The following is a 24,462-nucleotide window of genomic DNA, read 5'->3' on the forward strand; positions in this document are numbered from 1 at the left end:
TGTGACCCCATAGACGGAAGCCCACCAGGCTCCCCCGTCCCTGGGATTCTCCAGGCAAGAACACTGGAGTGGGTTGCCATTTCCTTCTCCAATGTGTGAAAGTGAAGTCGCTCAGTCGTGTCCAACCCTTAGTGACCCCACGGGTTCTGCAGCCTACCAGGCTCCTCCATCCATGGGATCTTCTAGGCAAGAGTACTGGAGTGGCTTGCCATTGCCTTCTCCGTCTTACAGGCTAAAGACCTTCAAAGCCAGGAGAAAGGGGATTAAAAACCTAAGAAAAGGTCAAAAATGTTTTCTAATGTAAAACTCCTACAGGGGATTAATCAATCAAATGTGTTGAGTCCTGCCCTGAAGGCCATAGGGGCAAGGCCTCGCACCAAGGCCACAGAAGCAGAGCCCAGAATCAAGGTCACCTCTGAAGCCACTTTGTAACTCTGCCAAAAACCCCCTGATCATCACTGACAAGCTTCCTGACCCCCAATTAGGTAAAGATGCCCACTCCAGTAAATACCCTATAGCACCCCATCCAATCACCTAATGCCAACCTTCCAGCAGGAATTTTGTCTGAGGCTGTAAAAATTTACTATTAACCCACGAACACTGTTGGCTTTCCCTGCTCTATTAGGTGGTCAGACCGCTGTGCTCACAGTGCCCACTTTATCTCTGCTCTTTGTTCTTAATAAACTTCTCCCTTCTGAAATGCTGTGTCGAAATTCTTTTCCAACCCGTGCTCGGACTGCCTCGGCAAAATGTGGGATATGAAACTCTAATGCTGTCTCTGTTTTGATCTGACACCTTTCCATACCTTGAGCAAGTCACGTGGTCATATCTTCTGGTGTGAGGGACCATGACTAAGGGGTAGTAACAGTAGTAACAACATTACTGCCTGGCCTTTCTTATGTTGAAGATAACGCATGCTTGTATATTTCTTCCTTCTGGTTTCCTATTTGTTAGAGGTTCATGAATCTGCAAGGGTTTCCCAGATGGCTCAGTGGTAAAGAATCCGCCTGCCAATATAGGAGACTCAGATTTGAACCCTGAGTTGGGAAGATCCCTTGGAGAAGGAAATGGGAACCCACTCCAGTACTTTCCTGGGGAATCCCACGAACAAAGGAGCCTGGCAGTCCTGGGGTCTGAAAGAGAGACTGAGCACACACATACATCAATCTGCAGTCAACAGAAAATCATCTGTTTGGTGTGTAAGAGCCTTGGGCATTGAGTGAGACCCAATTCACACAAGCTGGAATCAAGATTGCTGGGAGAAATATCAATAACCTCAGATATGCAGATGACACCACCCTTATGGCAGAAAGTGAAGAGGGACTAAAAAGCCTCTTGATGAAAGTGAAAGAGGAGAGTGAAAAGGTTGGCTTGAAGCTCAACTTTGAGAAAACAAAGATCATGGCATCTGGTCCCATCACTTCATGGGAAATAGATGGAAAAACAGTGGAAACAGTGTCAGACTTTATTTTTGGGGGCTCCAAAATCACTGCGGATGCTGATTGCAGCCATGAAATTAAAAGACACTTACTCCTTGGAAGGACAGTTATGACCAACCTTGATAGTATATTAAAAAGCAGAGACATTACTTTGCCAACAAAGGTCCGTCTAGTCAAGGCTATGGTTTTTCCCGTGGTCATGTATGGATGTGAGAGTTGGACTGTGAAGAAGGCTGATCACCGAAGAATTGATGCTTTTGAACTGTGGTGCTGGAGAAGACTCTTGAGAGCCCCTTGGACTGCAAGGAGATCCAACCAGTCCATTCTAAAAGAGATCGGTTCTGGGTGTTCATTGGAAGGACTGATGCTAAGGCTGAAACTCCAATACTTTGGCCACCTCATGCGAAGAGTTGACTCACTGGAAAAGACTCTGATGCTGGGAAGGATTGGGGGCGGGAGGAGAAGAGGACGACAGAGAATGAGATGGCTGGATGGCATCACCGACTTGATGGACATGAGTTTGAGTGAACTCCGGGAGTTGGTGATGGACAGGGAGGCCTAGCGTGCTGTGATTCACGGAGTATCAGAGAGTCGGACACGACTGAGCGACTGAACTGAACTGAACTGAATTGAATTCTAATCCCATTTTGGCCTCTGTTTAGCTGGAGATGTCTGACAAGGCCCTTAACCTCTCTGAATGTTTCCACATCTGTAAAGTGAAGGAGGTAAGTGAGTAATCTGACTTTTATCATTCTATACTTTTGATATTGGGCTTCCCTGGTAGCTCAGCTGGTAAAGAAACCATCTGCAATGCAGGAGACCTGGGTTCAGTCCCTGGGTTGGGAAGATCCCCTGGAGAAGGGAAAGGCTACTCTCTCTAGTATTCTGGCCTGGAGAATTCCATGGACTGTATAGTTCATATCGTCGAAAAGAGTCAGACATGACTGAGTGACTTTGATTGGATTTTAGGAAAGTTAGCATTTCTAGCTCCCAAGTTTCCACATTCTCCTAATTAAAATGGACTCAGTGTAGTATTTTAATGCAGACATTGGATTTTCCAAATATAGCATGAACTAAAACATAGTTTTAATGCATATTTGTTTTGCAAAGTGAAATATTTTGAAATTTAGAGATAATCTTCTTTTCTTCTTTTTAAAAATAATTTTATTTATTTATTTGGCTGCACTGGGTCTTAGTTGAGCCATTGGAACTCTTAGCTGTGGTATGTGGGGTCTAGTTCCCCGACTAGGAATTGAACCTGGGAGCCCTGGATTGGGAGCACAGAGTCTTAGACACTGGACCACCAGGGAGGTCCTGAGATAATATTCTTAAAATGCTATTTGAAGTTTATAAATAAATAAAATAATCATTTGAAATAAAAGGGTCCATATAATGTAGAAATGTATTGTTTTTAAATTTAGATACTGACAGGAAACATTTTCCATTTTCCTAATTTTGATGGACATCTTCTATTTCATTATGTATACTCTTTATAACAAATAAAATGTGTACTTTGTTCCTGATCTTTTTATATTTTGAAGTCTACTTAGCCAATTTAGCATCAATATAACAAGAGTAATACTAGCTTTTGTTGGTATGTAACAGAGTCCATCCTAAAGGAGATCAGTACTGGGTGTTCATTGGAAGGACTGATGCTAAAGCTGAAACTCCAATACTTTGACCACCTCATTCGACAAGTTGACTCACTGGAAAAGACTCTGATGCTGGGAGGGATTGGGGGCAGGAGGAGAAGGGGAGGACAGAGGATGAGATGGTTAGATGGTATCACCGACTCAATGGACATGGGTTTGGGTGGACTCCGGGAGTTGGTGATGGACAGGGAGGCCTGGCATGCTGTGATTCATGGGGTCGCAAAGAGTTGGACAGGACTGAACGACTGAGCTGAACTGAACTGAACTGAACTGAACATGGCTCTACTGAATTAATTTACTGAATGTGTGCTAAGTCGCTTCAGTTGTGTGGGACTCTTTGCGACCCCATGGACTGTAGCCCGCCAGGCTCTTCTGTCCATGGCATTTTCCAGGCAAGAATACTGGAGTGGGTTGCCATTTGCTTCTCCAGGGAATTTACTGAATGCTGGCAGTCAACCCATGGCATACCTACTTTTCTTATCTCTGTTTTACAGACGACAAAAACTATGGCACAGGGAGGTTGAGTAACTTGCTTGAGGTCACACAACTAAGCGAAGATCTGAATCTAGACAATTCCTGAGTCCAGGACTTCTACCTATTACGAAATATTGTGCCTCCTACGCAATACTGATACGTGATACGGAAGATGCCACTAAATTTTCAGGACGAGGCCCAGTAGAAAATCAGGTCGTGGGCAAAAGAAAAAAAAAGCTAAGAGTTTACACACAGATCCTTTTCATTACAAATTTCCTTTGCCAAGTCTGGGTAAGAAGTCACACCCATTTCGTCAACTCGGATCTTTGTTTGGTCAACTCCGCGATCTGGAACCACCAGAAGGGAACTGAAGCCCAGCTACGCAGGGGCCCTGCGCTCCAGAAGAGAGGAGCTGACGCCAGAGGGTGACGAGAAGGTGCCCCCGCCTCCGGGGACAGCGCGAGCCCCACGGGCGAATGACTGCTTCGGCCCGCAGGTGGCCAAGGGGCATTCCGCCGGCGCCGCAGGCATCCGCTGCGGTCGGGACACCCGGCGCCCTCTGGCCAATCGGCTCGGCGGGGGCAGACAAAGAGCGCTCGGCCTCGGCCGGATTCTCGGGAGGAAGGGAAGTCGGGGTGAATTCCCCCGGAGCGCCCTCCTCCTCATGGACTGAAGCTCGGCCTCGGCGTCTACTCCCGCAGCGGGTCAACCGCGGGGGGCGCAGAGACAGAGCTGCACTCCCGGCATCGCCCCCTGCCCGCCGCCCAGGCTTTTCCCGCTCGCTGGCCAGTCCCGGGAGCTCGCAAGCCACTCGGGTCCCCAGGCCCTACCCAAGTCGGCTCCCGCAGCACCGAGACCACCCCCACACCTGCTGCCCACTCCTTCCAGCCCGCTGCCCCCACCGTTGTAGGGCCCCCGGCGCACAATCCGGTCCAGCCGGCGCCCCGCCTCCTCCGCGACCCCTCCCTTGCCCACTCCCCCACAATCCGAGGAGGGGAGTCGCGGCGTCCACCGACCCCCCAAAGCCCGCTCCCTGCCGCGCGCCGCCGCCCCAGAGGTCCAGTCCACTCCAGCTCCGGGCCCGCTCAGATCTCCGCAAACGGGGAGCCAGACTCGTTCCAACTTCCGAGCGCTGCCCCGAGAGCGCGGACGAGTAACCGCGCGGTTCCTGCAAGTAAAACAACCGCTGCGCCGCCTCCACCTCCACCTCCACCTCCTCTGCGCGGGCAGAGGGTGCCGACAGTTCTGTCCATTAGGTTTTCAAGAGCTTCAGGGCCGACAGAGTCAGAGACCCGGGGCTCCGTGGCTGGCGCCCGCCGGAGTGGAAGTCTCCACTTCCTCTCCACCTGGGCGCACTGCCGCCTCCGACGCCCGAAGTTTCCCAAATCCGCTTCGGGTGTCAGTAGCCCACCCACTCACTGACCCCGGGCCACCGGGGTCGAATCCTGCGGACTCCCCGGCGGAGGCCCCTGGAAACGTGGTCACAATCCAAGCCCGGCACCCGCTGCGCACTGACTCAGGCCTGCTCCCGCCACCGCCGTCCTGCCCTCCGTGCGCTCCGCGCCCGGCCCCCGCCGCCCTGGGATCCGAGGTCTGAGCGCGAGTCCGGAAGGGAGAAGGCGCCGCTGAGCTAGCGGATACTCACGGTTCCTCAGTCCGCCGGGAGAGCCGGAGGGGTGGCTGCGGCCAGCTCGCCTCCGTCCGCTGTGCGCATGCGTCCCTCGAGTGCCTTATTTTTATTATAATTCCAAGTGCAGCCCTTGTTAAGCCCGCGATCGCCCTCGCTGGCTTTCCTCTGCCTTTGGCTCTCGGCCTTTCCAGTCGCCCTCTTCTCTCGCCTTTCCCTCCCTCGGCTTTGCCTCTCCCCGCCCCTCTCTCCCCCTCCCTGGCTCCGCGATCCTAGGGCTCGCCTCCCTTCTGCGGCGGCGAGCTCCTCTGCGGCGAGAGCTGGGGGTCCCCATCCACGCCCGGAAAGTGGTCCCCTTCTCCAGCCCCTGATTAGGAAGTACGGAGAGAGGGCGCCTCGGATATTCCTTACGCTGGGGTTCGCGGGGACTGAGTGGGACTCCGGCGTGCGGGAGAAAGAGCGTGGGACCTTGTGAATGAAGCGGTGGGAAGGAGGAGCCAGTGTGCGCGCGGGGGTGGGCCGCGCGCCCAGGTGCTGCTACCCGGAGAGTCCGGCCGCGGACTGTCCGCCTAGGGAGGGCAGTCCCCACCATCTCCTTTCCCCCGAGTGTTTCTTCCAGCTCGCGCCCCCACCCCCTCAGGCTGCAGCCTCAGCCTCCAACGCCCGACACTGAAAAGGTGTTCCTCACCCCCTTCTCACCCGCCCGAGTGAGTCGAAGGCCCCACCTGGCTGGATGGCGAGGGGGCGGGGGGCGGGCGGAGCGGGGATAACTAACTCCTGACGGGAATCCGAGGAAGGAGAAGACCTGAAAGGTGCGGGGAACCCGCCGCCCAGCTCTGCGGGCGCGGAGGCCTTAAGACCCCGGCACTCCCTCGGGATCGAGACGCAGTCTGACTGCCGGGGCCGTGCGCCCGAGCGCGGAGAGCTAAACTGAAGCTGGAAGCCGACCTGACACTAAAATAACATCACGTCATTTCCTCCCTGGCCACCCGAGCCCGCTGTAGCCGGGGGCTGGGGAGTGGGAGCGCGAGGAGGGGGCGGTAGCTTGTCCTCTGTTGGCCTGGAGTAGCCGGAGGAGAGCGACGCGTAAAAATGGACAGTTTGAGAAGCCGCCTCGCGGAGGGCGGGGGCCCCCTTCCCTCTTCCACAGACTCTGGAAGGAAGTGGTCCGGGAAAAGTATCCTTCAGGGTCTCCTGGGGGGAGGGGTGTGAGGCGGGCAGCCTGCGTCTTTTCCTTGAACGTGCGCTGCCGGGTCTGATCTTCTCGCTTGCCCTCCCGCTCTCCCCTTGCTGGCCCCACATGGAGTGGGTCAGTCCGAGTTAGGGAGGAACCCGGGATGCTGGCGTCCCGGTGAGGTCGCGGACTGTGAGGAGACCACAGTACTCACGGGTATGGGCGAGCTCTGTCCGGCGCTGCCGTCCACTTCCCGGGGCAGACGTCCCCCTGGGGGTCGACCAGGCAGTGCCAGAGCTGCCCTGAGCAGGAGCGAGAGGCGGCCCGGCCGCTCCTCCTGCCCCGGCGAGAGCCCGGCGGCTGGCAGGGCGGGGATCAGGACGGAGAAGTCCCGGCGCAGCAGGGAAGCCTCAGGATGGGGTCGCCGAAGGAGGAGAGCGAAGAAGCGCGCGAGGCCGGAGAGCGTGCCGCAGAGGAGGCTGAGCAGCGTCTGGGCAGCGGGCGAACCTGGGAGCTGTGCGGGGCCGACGGGCAGGGCGATAGGCGGGGGAGGAGAGAGACAAAACCACGGAAGGTCACTGTGGGGTCCGGTTACAGACCGAAGAGGAGGTGCAGAGTACCAGTCTGTGGCATTTTGAGGCGTTACTTTGGGGGTGCAAGAGAAGTCGGTGACAGCAAGAGAAAAAGGGCTCTGCTTAGCTTCTCCCACCTCTCATTCCTCCCTTCTCTTCCCTCTCCGCCCCACCTCCTTCTCCTCCCACCCGCTTCTAACTGTCTGCTACTTAAGGTGTGGTCCTTGGACTTACAGCTTGGATAATACTTGGGAGCTTGATGGAAAACCAGAATCTCAGAACCTATCCTGACCCACCGCATCAGAAAGGGAATGCTGCTGCTGCTGCTGCTGCTTCACTTCAGTCGTGTCCGACTCTGTGTGACCCCATAGACAGAAGCCCACCAGGGTACCCCGTCCCTGGGATTCTCCAGGCAAGATCACTGGAGTGGGTTGCCATTTCCTTCTCCAATGTGTGAAAGTGAAAATGAAAGTGAAGTCGCTCAGTCGTGTCCGACCCTTAGTGACCCCACGGACTGCAGCCTACCAGGCTCCTCCATCCATGGGATTTTCTAGGCAAGAGTACTGGAGTGGCTTGCCATTGCCTTCTCCGCAGAAAGGGATTTCCCGGGGAATTCTGAGACCCGTTCCCTGTGAGGTGCAGTGCACAGCAGTGTCTGTGTTCACCTCTCTTGGTTCTTTTGAATTTGGTTGAAAATCTCCTAGTTCACTTTTGCAACTCTCACTCTGCCTCATCCTCTCATCCGGCCTCTTTCCCTCTGCCTTTTTCCACCTTCCAAAGTGCCCAGAGCTCTACTAGAGACGGATGAGGTCACCAGGGCCTGTGAGAAGTGTCCAGGGGAGGCCTGGTTACAGGCAGGAGACTGAGGGGCCTTCAGGCTGGAGGAAAATGCACTGGCGATTTGATTTCGGTTGTGCTGGGTGCTGGGGTCAGGAGAGACCAGAATTTAGCACAATCTGCAGCCCCCTTTCACACGCCCTGTGTCCATCTTATTCCTCCAGCGCAGGCCTCTCACCCTCCACTTGTTGCTTGGGAGATCTAAAAGCCTAAGGTAAACATAAACTATTATTTTCTTGGTATGTATAGGTAACCGTGAATTTAGAACTCAGGGGCTCAGGACTCTACCTTGCTATCAACGCGACGGCTAACCTTCGGAAATTCTTATTGTTTGAGTTTATCCAATTCATTTACGCAGTAAAGGGATTGAACTTTGTCTTTTTGAGGTCACCCGCCTTGTTCAGGCTTTTGGAGCTCTCAGAGCTTCTTGGTCCACTACAATTTAGTGAAGTTACAAACCGGAACCTAACTCAGCCAATCCAAACAGCCCCCGCAAGCAAAGTGAAAAGACAATTTAATCTGTGTGTGAAAAGCAAGAGCTAGTGGTTGCCAAGAAAAATAAAGGTGGAGGCGGGAAGCCGCGAATACAGGCGACCCGGGGGCGTGGCGCGCGTCCCCGGGGCGCGGCGGCCGCTCTCCAGGGTCCTGAAGGCGGGAGCGGCCGCGTGGGCTTGGCGCGCGTCCCCGCTCGGCAGTGGCAGGGCCAGGCCTGCTTCCTTTCCTCTGGTGGGAAGCGGGTGTCGGGAGGGAGCGAGGAAACCTAGCAACCCATTCTCATTCATGAGGCCCTTTATGGGAAGCTGCCGGGCGCTCCGGCTGATTCGTCCTTCGCTCGTTGGTATGCGCCCGGCGAGAGTGGAGCTGGGTTTGCATTTCCGAGCAAGTTCACTGTTTAGCTTCCCTCATTACCTTTTCCTAGAGAACGGGGTCGTTCTCATAGTGTTTTCATTCTCCGCGTGCGGACGCTTCTCTCCCCCTCCCCCGCTTTCTGGACCTCCGCAGCGTTTATTTTAGGGGTTGGACCCGGAAATCCCCGAGCCTTCCGGACGCGCGCCAACGGCTCACTCGAGGGGGGAAGTGAAAGACGCAGAAAGAGCCCAGAGCCGGCCTCGGCGCTCAGGGTCTGTCTCTCGGGGAGGGACGCAGGCGACCAGCCCCTGGGCGGGGGGTGGGAGGAGAGCTCGGCCGCTGCCGCGCCCCTGAATTCGGGCGGGATGCCGCTAGCCCCGGGCGCACCTGGGGGGACCGTGGGCCATCGGCCGCGGCAGGTCCAGAGCAGTGCCCGTGGCCGCAGGCCTATGCCACTATGCTAAGCAAGTCAAGAGAAAATAGGCATGGTTCCCGGCGACCCGGAATTGGCAAGCCCACCCCGCGGCCTTCCCAACCGGCTTCAGGCAAGCGCTGGAACAGAGCGGAGAACGCAGAACCGGAGCCGCAGGCGCACCTCTGCCAGGCACGCCCGGCTGCCGGGGCCCCGAAGGTCGCTCCACAGGCCTTTCGTGGGTCCCGGATTTTGAGTCTCTAGCTCAGGTTTTCAAGTGGTTTTTCGAGAATATGTGAACCTGTAACTTGACTCTTCTCGCGCCCTAGCCCTTCTTCCCGAGTTGCTGGACGCCCCTTCCTCGGCACGCTTCATTAGGCATTGCGCTGCGGTCCTGTGAGCCCAGACAGAGACGCTTGTGAGAGAAACCGCGGACATGTGCAGGCAGAATATAAAAGCCTGGCTCCTTTGGGCCTCTGGAGAAGTTCACCTCTTCCTCTTCTCTGCTGCTGCTGCTGCTGCTAAGTCTAAGTCACTTCAGTCGTGTCTGACTCTGTGTGACCCCGTAGATGGCAGCCCACCAGGCTCCGCCATCCCTGGGATTCTCCAGGCAAGAACACTGGAGTGGGTTGCCATTTCCTTCTCCAATGTGTGAAAGTGAAAAGTGAAAGTGAAGTCGCTCAGTCTTGTCCAACTAGTAGCGACCCCATGGACCCCAACAGGCTCCTCTGTCCATGGGATTTTCCAGGCAGGAGTACTGGAGTGGCTTGCCATTGCCTTCTCTAGAGCCGTGTTTTCCCTCGGGTCAACAGTCCGCTCCCCGCCAGTTCTGGCTCCTGTCTTGCGAAGGACCGCTGGCTTCTCCAACTAGCGGGAGTGTGAAGGCTGGAGGCATCTGGTGCTGAAACCCAACCACTTCCTTTGTCGTTTTGGCAAGGTTAGAGCATGGAGTATCAAAGCAGCCACAAAATTCGATCCGAGAAAAGTTATCCGAGGAGGCGGTGCCGATCACTCCGAAAAGCCCTGTCTTCCTTTTAGGCCAGGTTCTGTATGACAGTCCAAGGGTTTAAGAAACAATTCCAAATGGAATCATCTTGGAGTCTGTATTCCTAAAAGCACTGCACCCAGGGACTCCGGAAGTCTTAGGGAATCCCTGATTCTGATGGGGAATTCACTTTGCTGTTCATGTTTGCTTACTGAACCACGCAGAGTCAATATGAACAGAGTCTCACCCCCTTCAAAAGGAAAATTCATTCACCCCTAAATAGTACATTTTATAAAGGAAACATCCATGGTGGAATTAAACTACTTCTTTACCAAAAATTTCTGAGAGCCTTTAAAATGAAAATCACAGAATGGAATTTGAAATTAGATTTAATTTTTTGAGCTGACCTATTTTTCCTGAACTTTATTTTTTAAAATTTTATTTTGCTGTGGTTTAGCCATACCATATATTTTAATTTTCTGTCATTGGAAGAAGTCGTTTTTCCATGACCACAACAATCATATTAGTTCACAACTTCACGGTTGAACAGTTCTAATTTTGAATATTTTAATTAAAAATGTAAATGAACTAAAGCATTTGTAAATAATAAGAAAAAAGGATACATGTACCAAAGTCCTAAGACTTCAAAATTTTCCTCCCCCATCTTTCTTATATGTTAGCTCATTTAAGAGGCTGAAAAAGAAAATAAAGGAAAATAAAAGTAAACTAAAGCCTGCACTCTGTCTTCTGTAATATTCCATATCTCCAGAGATCAGAAAGGGAATTTTTTATTACATATCAGAAAATTAAAAAGAAAAATTCAAAACTCATTTTTGAAGCTTTAGTGACTTTTATTGGGGTCTCTAACTCTATAAAAATTACATTTGTCTACACTAGTATAGTTTTTTTTAAATTATGGATGATTACAATTTAAAATTTATATAATATAATTATATATAATATTTTATTATATTTATATATATATACACCAAACAAGCTATTCCTAAGAAGGAATAGGCAATCCCCTAACAAAATTCCCACTATATTTTGCACACTTACTTTTATCATAAAAAAGATTGACTTCTTTTTACCTTGAGAGTTGACTCATTGGAAAAGACTCTGATGCTGGGAGGGATTGGGGGCAGGAGGAGAAGGGGACGACAGAGAATGAGATGGCTGGATGGCATCGCCGACTCCATGGACATGAGTTTGAGTGAACTCCGGGAGTTGGTGATGGACAGGGAGGCCTGGTGTGCTGTGATTCATGGGGTCGCAAAGAGTCGGACACGACTGAGCGACTGAACTGAACAGAACTGAACTGATGAGCATTTTCAAAATATTCTCCTGTATGTTACTCAACCAATCACCACTCCCCTGCCCCCACCCCCTTCTATTTAATGAGGAAACTGCAGAGCAGTGAGGTTAGATAATGTTTGTTAGGATAAGTAAAACCATAATTCAAAAAAAATATGTACCTCAGTGTTCCCTGCAGCACTGTTTACAATAGCCAGGACATGGAAGCAACTTAAATAGCCATTGACAGATAAAGAAGATGCAGTATGTATACACAATGGAATATTACTTAGTCGTCAAAAGGAATGATATTGGGTCATTTGTAGAGATGTGAGTGGACCAAGAATCTGTCATACAGAGTGAAGTAAGTCATATAGAGAAAAAAAAACATATATAAACACATATGTGTGGCACCCAGATAGAGGTGCACACATATAGAACATGAATTGGGAGGTTAGGATTGACATGTATGTATACACTCAGTCAGTTCAGTTGCTCAGTCATGTCTGACTCTTTGCGACCCCATGAATTACAGCACACCAGGCCTCCCTGCCCATCACCAACTCCCAGAGTCCACCCAAACCCATGTCCATCAAGTCGGTGATGCCATCCAGCCATCTCATCCTCTGTCCTCCCCTTCTCCTCCTGCCCTCAATCTTTCCCAGCATCAGGGTGTTTTCAAATGAGTCAGCTTTTCGCATCAGGTAGCCGAAGTATTAGAGTTTCAGCTTCAACATCAGTCCTACCAATGAACACCCAGGACTGATCTCCTTTAGTATGGACTGGGTGGATCTCCTTGCAGTCCAAGGGACTCTCAAGAGTCTTCTCCAACACCACAGTTCAAAAGCATCAATTCTTCTTCAGTACTCAGCTTTCTTTATAGTCCAACTCTCACATCCATACATGACAACTGGAAAAACCATAGCCTTGACTAGACGGACCTTGGTTGGCAAAGTAATGTCTCTGCTTTTTAATATGCTGTCTAGGTTTTAACTTAGATGGTCATAACTTTCCTTCCAAGGAGTAAGCGTCTTTTAATTTCATGACTTCAGTCACCATCTGCAGTGATTTTGGAGCCCCCAAAAATAAAGTCAGCCACTATCTTAGTTTTCTGAATGTTGAATTTTAACCCAACTTTTTCACTCTCCTCTTTCACTTTCATCAAGAGGCTCTTTAGTTCTTCTTCACTTTCTGCCATAAGGGTGGTGTCATCTGCGTATCTGAGGTTATTGATATTTCTCCCGGCAATCTTGATTCCACCTTGTGCTTCCTCCAACCAGCGTTTTTCATGATGTACTCTGCATATAAGTTAAATAAGCAGGGTGACAATATGCAGCCTTGACGTACTCCTTTCCTGATTTGGAACCAGTCTGTTGTTCCATGTCCAGTTCTAACTGTTGCTTCCTGACCTGCATACAGGTTTCTCAAGAGGCAGGTCAGATGGTCTGGTATTCCCATCCCTTTCAGAATTTTTCACAGTTTATTGTGATCCACACAGTCAAAGGCTTTGCCATAGTCAATAAAGCAGAAATAGATGTTTTTCTGGAACTCTCTTGCTTTTTCGATGATCCAGAGAATGTTAGCAATTTGATCTCTGATTTCTCTGCTTTTTCTAAAACCAGCTTGAACATCTGGAAGTTCATGGTTCACGTATTGCTGAAGCCTGGCGTGGAGAATTTTGAGCATGACTCTCCTAGCGTGTGAGATGAGTGCAACTGTGCGGTAGTTGGAGCATTCTTTGGCATTGCCTTTCTTTGGTATTGGAATGAAAACTGACCTTTTCCGGTCCTGTGGCCACTACCGAGTTTTCCAAATTTTCTGGCATATTGAGTACAGCACTTTCACAGCATCATCTTTCAGGATCTGAAATAGCTCAACTGGAATTCCATCACCTCCACTAGCCTTGTTCGTAGTAATACTTCCTAAGGCCCACTTGACTTCACATTCCAGGATGTCTGGCTCTAGGTGAGTGTGAGTGATCACACCATCATGATTATCTGGGTCGGGAAGATCTTTTTTGTACAGTTCTTCCGTGTATTCTTGCCACCTCTTCTTAGTATCTTTTGCTTCTGTTAGGTCCATACCATTTCTGTCCTTTATTGAGCCCATCTTTGTATGAAATGTTCCCTTGGTATCTCTAATTTTCTTGAAGAGATCTCTAGTCTTTCCCATTCTGTTGTTTTCCTCTATTTCTTTGCATTGATCACTGAGGAAGGCTTTCTTATCTCTCCTTGCTATTCTTTGGAACTCTGTATTCAAATGGGTATGTATTTTTTTTCTCCTTTCCTTTTCGCTTCTCTTCTTTTCACAGCTATTTGTAAGGCCTCCTCAGACAGCCATTTTGCTTTTCTGCATTTCTTTTTCTTGGGGATGGTCTTGATTCCTGTCTCCTGTACAATGTCACAGACCTCCGTCCATAGTTGATCAGGCACTCTGTCTATCAGATCTAGTCCCTTAAATCTATTTCTCACTTCCACTGTATAATCATAAGGGATTTGATTTAGTTCATACCTGAATGGTCTAGTGATTTTCCCCAGTTTCTTCAATTTAAGTCTGAATTTGGCAATAAGAGTTCATGATCTGAGCGATAGTCAGATTCCTGTCTTGTTTTTGTTGACTGTATAGAGCTTTTCCATCTGTGGCTGCAAAGAATGTAATCAATCTGATTTCAGTGTTGACCATCTGGTGATGTTCATGTGTAGAGTCTTCTCCTGTGTTGTTGAAAGAGGGTGTTTGCTATGATGAGTGAGTTTTCTTATACACTGTTGCTACTGCTGCTAAGTTGCTTCAGTCGTGTCTGACTCTGTGCGACCCCATAGACGGCAGCTCACCAGGCTCCCTTGTCCCTGGGATTCTCCAGGCAAGAACACTGGAGTGGGTTGCCATTTCCTTCTCCTAGTCACGAAAGTGAAAAGTGAAAGTGAAGTCACTCAGTCATGTCCAACTCAACAACCCCATGGACTGCAGCCTACCAGGCTCCTCTGTCCATGGGATTTTCCAGGCAAGAGTACTGGAGTGGGGTGCCATTGCCTTCTTCCTCTTATATACTGCCATGTGTAAAATAGATAGCTAGTAGGAAGCTGCTGTATAGCACAGGGAGTTCAGCTCAGTGCTCTGTGATGACCTAGAGGGGTGGATGTGGGGAAGGTGGGGAGGAGGGTGTTCCAAGAGGGAGGGGATATATATACATATATGGTTGATTTACTTAATCGTACAGCAGAAACCAATACAGCAATGTAAAGCAACTATACCCCACCCCACCCCCACCCCCTGCCAAGAAAAAACACAGCTGGGCCCCATCCTACAACTCCTGGGTATAACGTTCTGTGGCTCCACATCCAGGACACGTGCTCATTATTTACTGACACCAGTGACAGTAATCTATGACAGCGATGTTGTTGACTCATAGTCTCCAAATGACTATGATAGTTTCCAGTTGTAATTAAGTACATCTGACCACACTGATTCTCTGTGATCAAAATTCCAATGTCTCATTCTTCTCATACTCAGTGAGTAGTGAAAATTCCAAGACTAGTTATGATTCCAAACCTGCAGATGAGATTGAATGACTGAGATCAACTCTACAGGTACTAAGTCAATTCATCATATGACTGTTAATTCTCTATTTCCCTACTAAATTGTTTAGTTCTCTGAGGTCCTGAAAGAATAATAAAGGCTCTATAATAGCCTGATTTACTTGAACCTAAGGAATAGTATTTTGGGGCTTCCCAGTGACTCAGTAGTAAAGAGGCAGGGAATGCAAGAGATGCAAATTCAATCCCTGGGTTGGGAAGATCCCCTGAAGGAGAAAATGGCAACCCGCTCCAGTATCCTTGCCTGGGAAATCCCATGGAGAGAGGAGTCTGGTGGATTACAGTCCATGGGGTCACAGAGTCAGATGTGACTGAGCACAATGCAAGGAATAGTATTTTAGGGCCTAACAGAGAAGCCCCTGATAATTTAGTTAGTGAGGGATTTACACCAAAGCTTTAGGAGAGTCGGCCTCATAAAAGTCAGACACCTTTGGTAAGTTAAATCCACGGAATGCAGAATATTGTTATTCTGAAATGAAATTCAATATAGTTGACTCTGTGTAATGTCCAAAGTTTCTATTTATTTTTTTGCAAGAAAGCTTTCAGTCTTAGTGTGGCAAGTCTTCCAAAATGATTGACAGCCATAGTCTAATGTAATTGTAAATCATGAATTCCTTTTTCACTTCATATAAAGTTTCTCTTAAGAAGATGAAGGAGCAGGTCAAGAAGGATTCCTATAAATTTCTGTAAAGCAATTACCCTTCAATAAAAAAATTAATTAAAAAAAGGATTTATATTGTGATATTTCATCCCAAGACTTTTCAAGACTTGATATCAGTAACTTCAAGAAATGAAAACTCTTTTGTTAAAACCCTAAGAGCTGGTGGAGACCAGTGCAAGCTTGACTGGTGTAGTTGACAGAGATGCTCACGATCATCAGTATTCTCTTTCTTCACTGTGCTGTTGTTCTTTTAGTCTCCAAGTCATGTCCAACTCTTTGTGACCCCATGGACTGCGGCACCCCAGTCTTCCTGTCCTTCACTATTTTCTGGAGTTTTCTCAAACTCATGTTCATTGAGTTGGTGATGCCATCCAACCATCTCATCCTCTGTCGCCCCCTCCTCCTCCTGCTCTCAATCTTTCCCAGCATCAGGGTCTTTTCTAATGAGTTGGCTCTTCACATCAGGTGGCCAAAATATCAGACCAGTGTGTATGTGTATATAAAGTTTCCAGTACCATTGTCATTTGAATTCTAAACACACATAACACTAACCCCAGACCCAAACCTTGGCCCTGCCTTAGAGTGGAGACCCAGGGACCTCTCTGGTGGTGCAGGGGTTAAGAGTTCCCCTCACAGTGCAGGGGGTGAGAATTTGATGCCTGGTCTGGGAGAAAAGATCCCACATGGCTCTGAGCCAAAAAACCAAAACATAAAGCAGATGAAATATTGTAACAAATTCAGTAATGATTTAAAAAGTGGTGCACATCAATTTTTTTTTAAAGTGGAAATGCAGAGCAGAATCCACAGAGGAAGCTCTAGAGCCTGCGGGCCTCCCAAGTGTGCACTTCAGCATTCCCCATGGGACTATCCCCATGGCTCATTAATTAAATCACAGCTGCCTCCTTCACAGGTCCCGCCTTGGCGTCTACACTGAGCTTCTGTCCAGTCTAATCCGCTCCCAGCTTGCATGAGGGCTGATCTCTCTGCTGGCGAGTGTGATCATGTTACTCTGCATCTAACCATTCAGTGGCTCCTCATGTCTCTGCAGGACTCGGTGGGGCATAGAAGACCTTTCCTGATTTGTTGATACTCTGCTGACTCACCCAAGTTTCCCACTGTTCTTTTAGACCCGAAGTTCCAACCATTGTAAGAGTCCTTCAGTTCCTAAAATCCCCTTGTTCATTCACATTCCTGCTCTTTGTATAGACTGTCGCCTCTACTGCAGTCCCTCCGCTTTCCCCACAGAGGCCTCCTTTTCTCTCCAAGGGCAGTCTCCCACTCACCTTAGATGCCATTTCCTTGGGATCTCACCCAGGATGCGTTAGCGGCCTGTCTGCTTTCTCTGACCACAGCACTTCCTGCCCTGTGTTGTAACACTCACTGTTCATTTCCCCTGAGTCACCAAGTCCAGTGTGTGTCAGAACTGTGCCTTACCCAGACCTGTGTCTCCAAAACCTAAAGCCGTCCTGGGATGGAATGTGTATCCGATCATTTTTTCCTAAATGAATGAACTTGGGAATGACATGACCTGAGTTTGAAGACTGTGGAGGCTGGGTAATGGGTTGCTGTTTAGTCATTAAGTTGCTATAGTCGTGTCTGACTCTTTGTGACCCTATGGACTGTAGCCTGCCAGGCTTCTCTGTCCACGGGAATCTCCTGGCAAGTATATTGGAGTGGGTTGCCATTTTCTCCTCCAGGGGATCTTCCTCACCCAGGGATCTAACCCATGTCCCCTGTACTGCCGGCAAATTCTATACCACTGAGCCACCTGGGAAGCCCATGGGGAGTGGACGCTTAGGGTTTTATCATGCTATTTTTCTCTGCTTTTACATATATTTGACGTTTTTTGTAACAAGAAGATCAAAGACATGGTGTTTAACTTATCAAGGATGTGTCTCACGTCTTCTTAAATTGCAGAAGACCAGAAACGGTGGTATAGACGCAGTCCCAATTCCCTGCACACACCTCAAGGGTATGAGTTTATGAAATGAGTGTTTGGAGAAGGCCTGATGCAGAAGGGAACACGAGCCAGAGCCTGCACTTCATTTGTCCCCATCGATCAGGCTGGATCCACCAGTGTCACAGCGGAGGACACGAAAGCCAACAAACAGGATGGCAAGAACAAGAGCAGCCATTGTCCCGTCCCAAGTGGACAGTCTGTGACAGCCAGGAAGACTGCTTGCGCTTGTGCTTCCCCACTGGTCCTTGTGAACCGGGTTTTGTGTGAGCCTCACTCAGGCTGCACGGGCTCCCTCCCTCTCTGCCTGGCTGCTCAGCTGCCTGAGAACTTGTCAGCTGACCCTAATTTCTTTTATTTGGACTCACTGGATGGCGTTACCCGGCTTTTTTTTTTTTTAACATTTATTTATTTGACTGCGCCAGATCTTTTTTTTTTTTTTTCAGTGAGCAAGGCCCAAAACTTTATTTTCCAGTGCTGCTTTTATACCCTAAGTTGTGCACATAATAATAGAGAAAGGGAGGTACAGAGTCATGCCAGAATCACGCAGGGTCAGCAATCTTGACCCTTATCAGGATCAGGGCTTATTTTGGTATGTCTCATGATATACAAAAGTTTTAGGTGGTTTTACATCATCTTCTGGCCAGGAGGCCTGCTAACAGTTTATGGCCCTCTCTCCTAACAAAGGTTGCTGCTGCTAAGTCACTTCAGTCGTGTCCGACTCTCTGTGACCCCATAGACAGAAGCCCACCAGGCTGCCCCGTCCCTGGGATTCTCCAGGCAAGAACACTGGAGTGGGTTGCCATTTCCTTCTCCAATGTGTGAAAGTGAAAGTGAAGTCGCTCAGTAGTGTTCGACTCCTAGCGACCCCATGGACTGCAGCCCACCAGACTCCTCCATCCATGGGATTCTCCAGGCAAGAGTACTGGAGTGGCTTGCCATTGCCTTCTCCCTTTTTTTTTTTTTTTTACTTTACATTATTGTATTGGTTTTGCCATACACTGACATGAATCTGCCCCGGGTGTACATATGTTCCCGATCTTGAAACCCCCTCCCACCTCCCTCCCCATCCCATCCCTCTGGTTCATCCGAGTACACCAGCCCCGAGCATCTTGTATCATGCATCAAACTTGGACTGGTGATTCGTTTCACATATGATAATATACATGTTTCAATGCCATTCTCCCAAATCATCCCACCCTCGTCCTCTCCCACAGAGTCCAAAAGACTGTTCTATACATCTGTGTCTCTTTGGCTGTCTCCTATACAGGGTTATTGTTATCATCTTTCTAAATTCCATATATATGCATTAATATACTGTATTGGTATTTTTCTTTCTGGCTTACTTCACTCTGTATAATAGGCTCCAGTTTCATCCACCTCGTTAGAACTGATTCAAATGCATTCTTTTTAATGGCTGAGTAATACTCCATTGTGTAAATGTACCACAGCTTTCTTATCCATTCATCTGCTGATGGACATCTAGGTTGCTTCGGTGTCCTGGCTATTATAAACAGTGCTGCAGTGAACATTGGAGTACATGTGTCTCTTTCAATTCTGGTTTCCTCAGTGTGTATGCCCAGCAGTGGGATTGCTGGGTCATATGGCAGTTCTATTTCCAGTTTTTAAAGGAATCTCCACACTGTTCTCCATAGTGGCTGTACTAGTTTGCATTCCCACCAACAGTGTAAGAGGGTTCCCTTTTCTCCACACCCTCTCCAGCATTTATTGCTTGTAGATGTTTGGATAGCAGCCACTCTGACTAGTGTGTAATGGTATCTCATTGTGGTTTTGATTTGCATTTCTCTGATTATGAGTGATGTTGAGCATCTTTTCATGTGTTTGTTAGCCATCTGTATGTCTTCTTTGGAGAAATGTCTGTTTAGTTCTTTGGCCCATTTTTAAATTTACCCGGCATTTTAAAAAGACTGTTTTTCTTGAGGAAGCTGGAGGTTGGCACCTACTTGAAATGACACATCTTGGGGCCATTCAGGATTTGTAACTATCATTAATTTCCCTCGGGACGTGAGACATTGGCTGAAGAAAGATTTTAACAGTGACCTCACCTGACGTGAAGAGCCGATTCATTGGAAAAGACTCGGATGCTGGGAAAGATTGAAGACAAGAGGAGAAAGAGGTGACAGAGGGTGAAATGGTTGGATGGCATCACCGAATCAAAGGACATGAGTTGGAGCAAACCCCAGGAGACAGTGAAGGGCAGGGAAGTCTGGCGTGGTGCAGTCCATGGGGTTACAGAGTCGGACATGACAGCGGCTGAACAACAACAAGTTAAAGAGGTCAAGAGAAAACATCTCTGATTAGGGTCTCAGGAAGCAGGGCAATAATGCAATTCTATTTATTAATCCATCAGCCAGTCAGTATTGACTAGGCTCTTACAATGTGTCCAGCAGGTGGAGGCCCACTTTGTAGAGGGAAATAACCAGGTTAACAACTGGTTATTGGAGACCGTGTGCCTGCGTGCTCAGTTGTGTCCAACTCTTTGCGACCCCATAGACGATAGTCTGCCAGGCTTCTCTGTCCATCAAATGGGCTACAAATCAAACACGTGGGTCTGGGGAGTTTACCAGGATGGCAAAGCTAATAGGAAACCTGGATCCTTGGGTACAGGTTGTTTTTTAAAATTCAAAGTATCTGATAAAAAAGAACTAATCAAATGAAATTCTGTCTGACAGGTATTACTGTCTTGATTTTATAGATGGTAAAACCCAGAGAATTACAGCTAACTTGGACCTGAATTCAAACCCTATTCTTGCCGTTCCAAAGACACTGCTTTATATCCATACTCTGCTGGGGGCAGCTTGGCCCTGGCCAGGATGCACAGAACATCTGCGGCTGGGATAAAGAGGTCTTCAATTTGTCAAACTCCACTGGAGCCTCGAGTTTCACTAGCTTGAGATCCTGCACCGCTTGAATTTCCGCCTTTCACCGTTCCTCACTCCCTCCGGTCTTTTACAAAACAGAGCAGAGCCATCTTGCTCTTGGGATCCTCAGCATGGTCACTGCATCTGTGCCTGCGATGGAGGGCTGAGTGCCAAGAGAGCTGCTGAGTGCTGAATCCTGACTCGGCGAGAGGGCATTTGAAAAGGCAGTCAGCTTTCTGCTTCCACGATTACCTACAGTCCAAAGGCACTCTGTTTTTTCCCTTTTTTGATGTCATCTCCAATACTTTGGCCACCTCATGTGATGAGTTGACTCACTGGAAAAGAGTCTGATGCTAGGAGGGATTGGGGGGTGGGAGGAGACAGGGACGACAGAGAATGAGATGGCTGGATGGCATCACCAACTCAATGGACATGAGTTTGAGTGAACTCTGGGAGTTGGTGATGGACAGGGAGGCCTGGCGTGCTGTGATTCATGGGGTCGCAAAGAGTTGGACACGACTGAGCGACTGAACTGAACTGAACTGATGGAAAAAGAGAGCCTGTTTCTGACAGATAAGCCCAGCAGAGTTCTCCTGGCCTTTGGTCAAGACTGCGCAGGACACAGGAGGTTCTGAAGTGAAGGGGTGATGCAGGGCAGCCAGCTTCTTTGTAACCAGAGGTAAATCTGGTGCCTGATGGGTATGGGGCTGGACCAGGCTGCAGCATGGCTTCTGGGGAGGTGCCAGAAACAGCCACACACAGCAGGTCTGTCTCTCATGCTCAGGTTTTATTTGCCCCAGATTATGCTATTGGGACTTCGCACATGTGGACCTAATATTAGCAGTCCATGCACATTTTGTGATGGGAACAATATATTAGTTTATTTATATCTAAGTAAACTTAGATGAGCAAACTCCAGGAGATAATGAAGGTCGGGGAGCCTGGCATGCTGCAGGTCATGGGGTCACAAAGAGTTGGACACGACTTAGCAACTGAACACCACCACATCTGAGCACCAAATGAACTTTATTTTCTTCCTAATGGGAGAAGTCAGGCCAGAGTGAGAGGATGAGGTGCCCCGGGTGTGACTGAGGGTGTTGGGGGAGGTTTGAGGTGAGGGGCGGGCGCAGGCTAATGGCCGTGGTGCCTGGGACACCTTCTTAGCTTCCTTCCCTCACGTCCTCCCCTCCTCACCTACCTCCCTCTGTGTCATCAGGATGCAAGGGGGATGAAGAGGGGCCCCCAGGCTCCCCCAAGGGCCAAAACATGGTGGACAGGTCTGGGGCTGGAACTCTGGGAAAGGGGAGACCTTGATGACACTAGTGAGTTGTTAAAAACAGTTTGCAGCTATTTTTAGGAAAAGACAAGAACAGAAAAAAGGCAGTGGGAGGACGTGGCTCTTAGTTCCTGATTAATATGCTTATAATCCAGCAAACTTGTTCTGCAGTGAAAGTGTCCACGTGATTAAGTACATATCCTCTTACGATGGCGCGGGTGGCAACGCTCTGAGCCTTCCACTGAAAACTTCAAAAAAATATCTCCTTCACAACACATGACTTTCCAGGCAAACGGTCACAGACCAAAGACTTAAATAAACACAGCTTGCAGAAGCAGAGAGAGTAGACTTACTACGGAATTGGGAAAGGTGGTGTGAAATTGCCAATATCAGATGCTTGAATCATTTCTTTCTAGCAATGTTTTATTCATTCCATGTGGTCTTATTTTGCTCAACTATTTTTTTTTTTTTACATAACCTCCAGCATCCTTTCCTGACAACTTAGAGGTAAAAACAGTCATGTCTCCATGTATCTGGGTGGTTAGGTGACCCACACTGGATCCATCTGGTCTGACTCAAGACAGCAGAGAGGGTCACATGAAGCCTTCACCATCCACTCCGGTATTCCTGCCTGGGATATTCCATGGGCAGAGGAGCCTGACAGGTGACAGCTCATGGAGTCACAAAGAGTAGGACACGACTGAGCACTCACAATGGATATAAAGATGCTAGAACTCAAACACTGAAAACAAGCCTGTCTCCTTCGGGTACCTGGGTGTTCTGGGAGGTCCACACACTGCTTCAAAGTTTCACTCACTCAAAATGTGTGCTGGGCAACTGTTTAAGGTTGTCTCACAGCCAACAGGACTGCCAGGACTGGCTTGAACCAGACCCCAATGGACTGGACTCTCCTGGGAATTGGCAGTGAGAACTTGGAGAGCAGACTCTTCCACAGACCCCCTGGGGTCAGGTTCCTGAGCTGCCAGGCTCCTGCCATTTCCTTTTATCCTCCAGTCAGGGGCATTCTGAACAGGCAGCTGCAAACGAATGTTGAGACTAGACTTAAGAAATTTAAATCATTCCTCAGTCTGTTTTTGAATAATAGTTCTTGGAATTGTCTCTTACTTGAGAATTGTTGTGTTGCCATGCTCAGTCATGTCTGATTCTTTGTGACCCTATGGACTATAGCCTGCCAGGTTCCTCTGTCTGTGGGATTCTCCAGGCAAGAGTACTGGAGTGGGTTGCCATTTCCTTCTCCAGGGGACCTTCCCGACTCAGGTATTGAACCTGCATCTCCTGCATTGGCAGGTGTATTCTTTACTGCTGAGCCACTAGCAAGCCCTGCTGCTGCTGCTGCTGCTGCTAAGTCACTTCAGTCGTGTCCGACTCTGTGCGACCCCATAGACGGAAGCCCACCAGGCTCCCCCGTCCCTGGGATTCTCCAGGCAAGAACACTGGAGTGGGTTGCCATTTCCTTGAGAATAAATCCTGGTGATTTTTAATGTTGAAAATTCAGCCTCACAGAAGCAAAATATATTCCTTTGGAAAAACATATTTGGTTACATCACTAATGTCAAGTTAAATTACATAGTCTGCAATTTGAGTTTTACTCTTGAATATCTGAATATATTCCAATCATCACTGTATGGTTTAAACTATTATCTTTCAAAAGAGTTGCTACATTTTAAAATTACTTTCTCCAGTCATTTTAAATGCAATAATTATCAAGCCATTCTGTAAAGTTTCTAACTCCAGGCTACGATGCTTCCCAGGCTGCAGAGAAGCCCTGTGTGGTTCTATCACAGCTCCCGGGAAGTGAAGACATGTTTGAGAATCCTGAGACACCAAGGAATAAGAGCTTCTTATCTTGTGCCCTGAGTCTGGTGTGATGGGTAAAGACAGGAAGCCCTACAAAGCCATTGATTTTAGAATCACTGTCATTTGCTCATCTGTTCAGAAACTCTAGGTTTACATTCTCAAGAACAAAAGCAAACCCAGGCTAAGTTAGAAAACTACATAATGCAATACACTCTTGATTCTCCTTCAGAAAAATCTTCAGAAGAGCGAGAAACCTGTTAAAATGCTGTCTGCCTTTGCTAAAACAAACCACCTGGTGGCACCGGTGGAGACGTTTGCCTCTAAAAATATAACCCAGTGGGAAAACCCAATTTTTTTTTTTTTTTTTTGGAGCAGAGCAAGGTTTACTACAGGGTCCTGCAAGGAGATGTGTTGCTTATGCCCTGAAAAGCTCATGACCTGAACTTCCAGGAGGGTTTCAGCAAAGCATTATTAAAAGCCAGGTTGCTAGGAGTGGGTGTTGGGTGGTAGGGTGTGAGATGAGCTGGTGTGCAATTCTCTGATTGGCTGATGGTAAGGTCACAGGAGGTGTCACGGGGTCACGGGCTCACAAGATCAGTCCTTAGGCTCCAGGAGGCCTGGGGCTGTGTGCTCACTCACGGTCCTCAAGTAGTCAACATCTTCCATTTGATGGAGGGTTTTTACATCTGTAAAACAACTCAGGAAATGTGCTATCTGCAGGGAGAAGCTACAGCAGAGGGAAGGACAGAAGGCCTGTCCCTGCTTCCCAAAGCCTCACAGTTGGGGGGTGGGGTGGGGGGGTCCTGCTCCGTTAGAGTTCCTCCCTTTTCTTTGATACTTCTCAACCTTGAGGAGAACAAAGAAAACCCAATCTTTAATGTAAAACTCTGAAAGACAATTATTTAAGCATTAAAAAAAATTGTAAACATGACCAAAACTTTATTTAAAAGTTTTTATCTAA

General features: G+C 48.6%; 1 protein-coding gene across 3 annotated transcripts in view; it reads right to left on the reverse strand.

The window, feature by feature from the left end:
- RGS20 (regulator of G protein signaling 20) overlaps nucleotides 1-24,462 on the reverse strand; it is a 51,806-nt gene that overhangs the window by 22,806 nt on the left and 4,538 nt on the right. Inside the window, exon 2 of one of the 3 annotated variants that reach the window (XM_055432001.2) lies at nucleotides 6,581-6,880. In XM_055432001.2, the coding sequence (XP_055287976.2) occupies nucleotides 6,581-6,880 (300 nt within the window). Of the gene's footprint in view, nucleotides 1-5,210; nucleotides 5,373-6,580; nucleotides 6,891-24,462 lie in introns of those variants that run through there. The other 2 variants (XM_088844467.1, XM_088844468.1) reach the window with 2 other exon arrangements.

Source organism: Moschus berezovskii, chromosome 16 (genome assembly GCF_049115385.1).
Source record: "Moschus berezovskii isolate FMDL1 chromosome 16, NW_MosBer_1.0, whole genome shotgun sequence".
Classification (NCBI taxonomy): Eukaryota; Metazoa; Chordata; class Mammalia; order Artiodactyla; family Moschidae; genus Moschus; species Moschus berezovskii.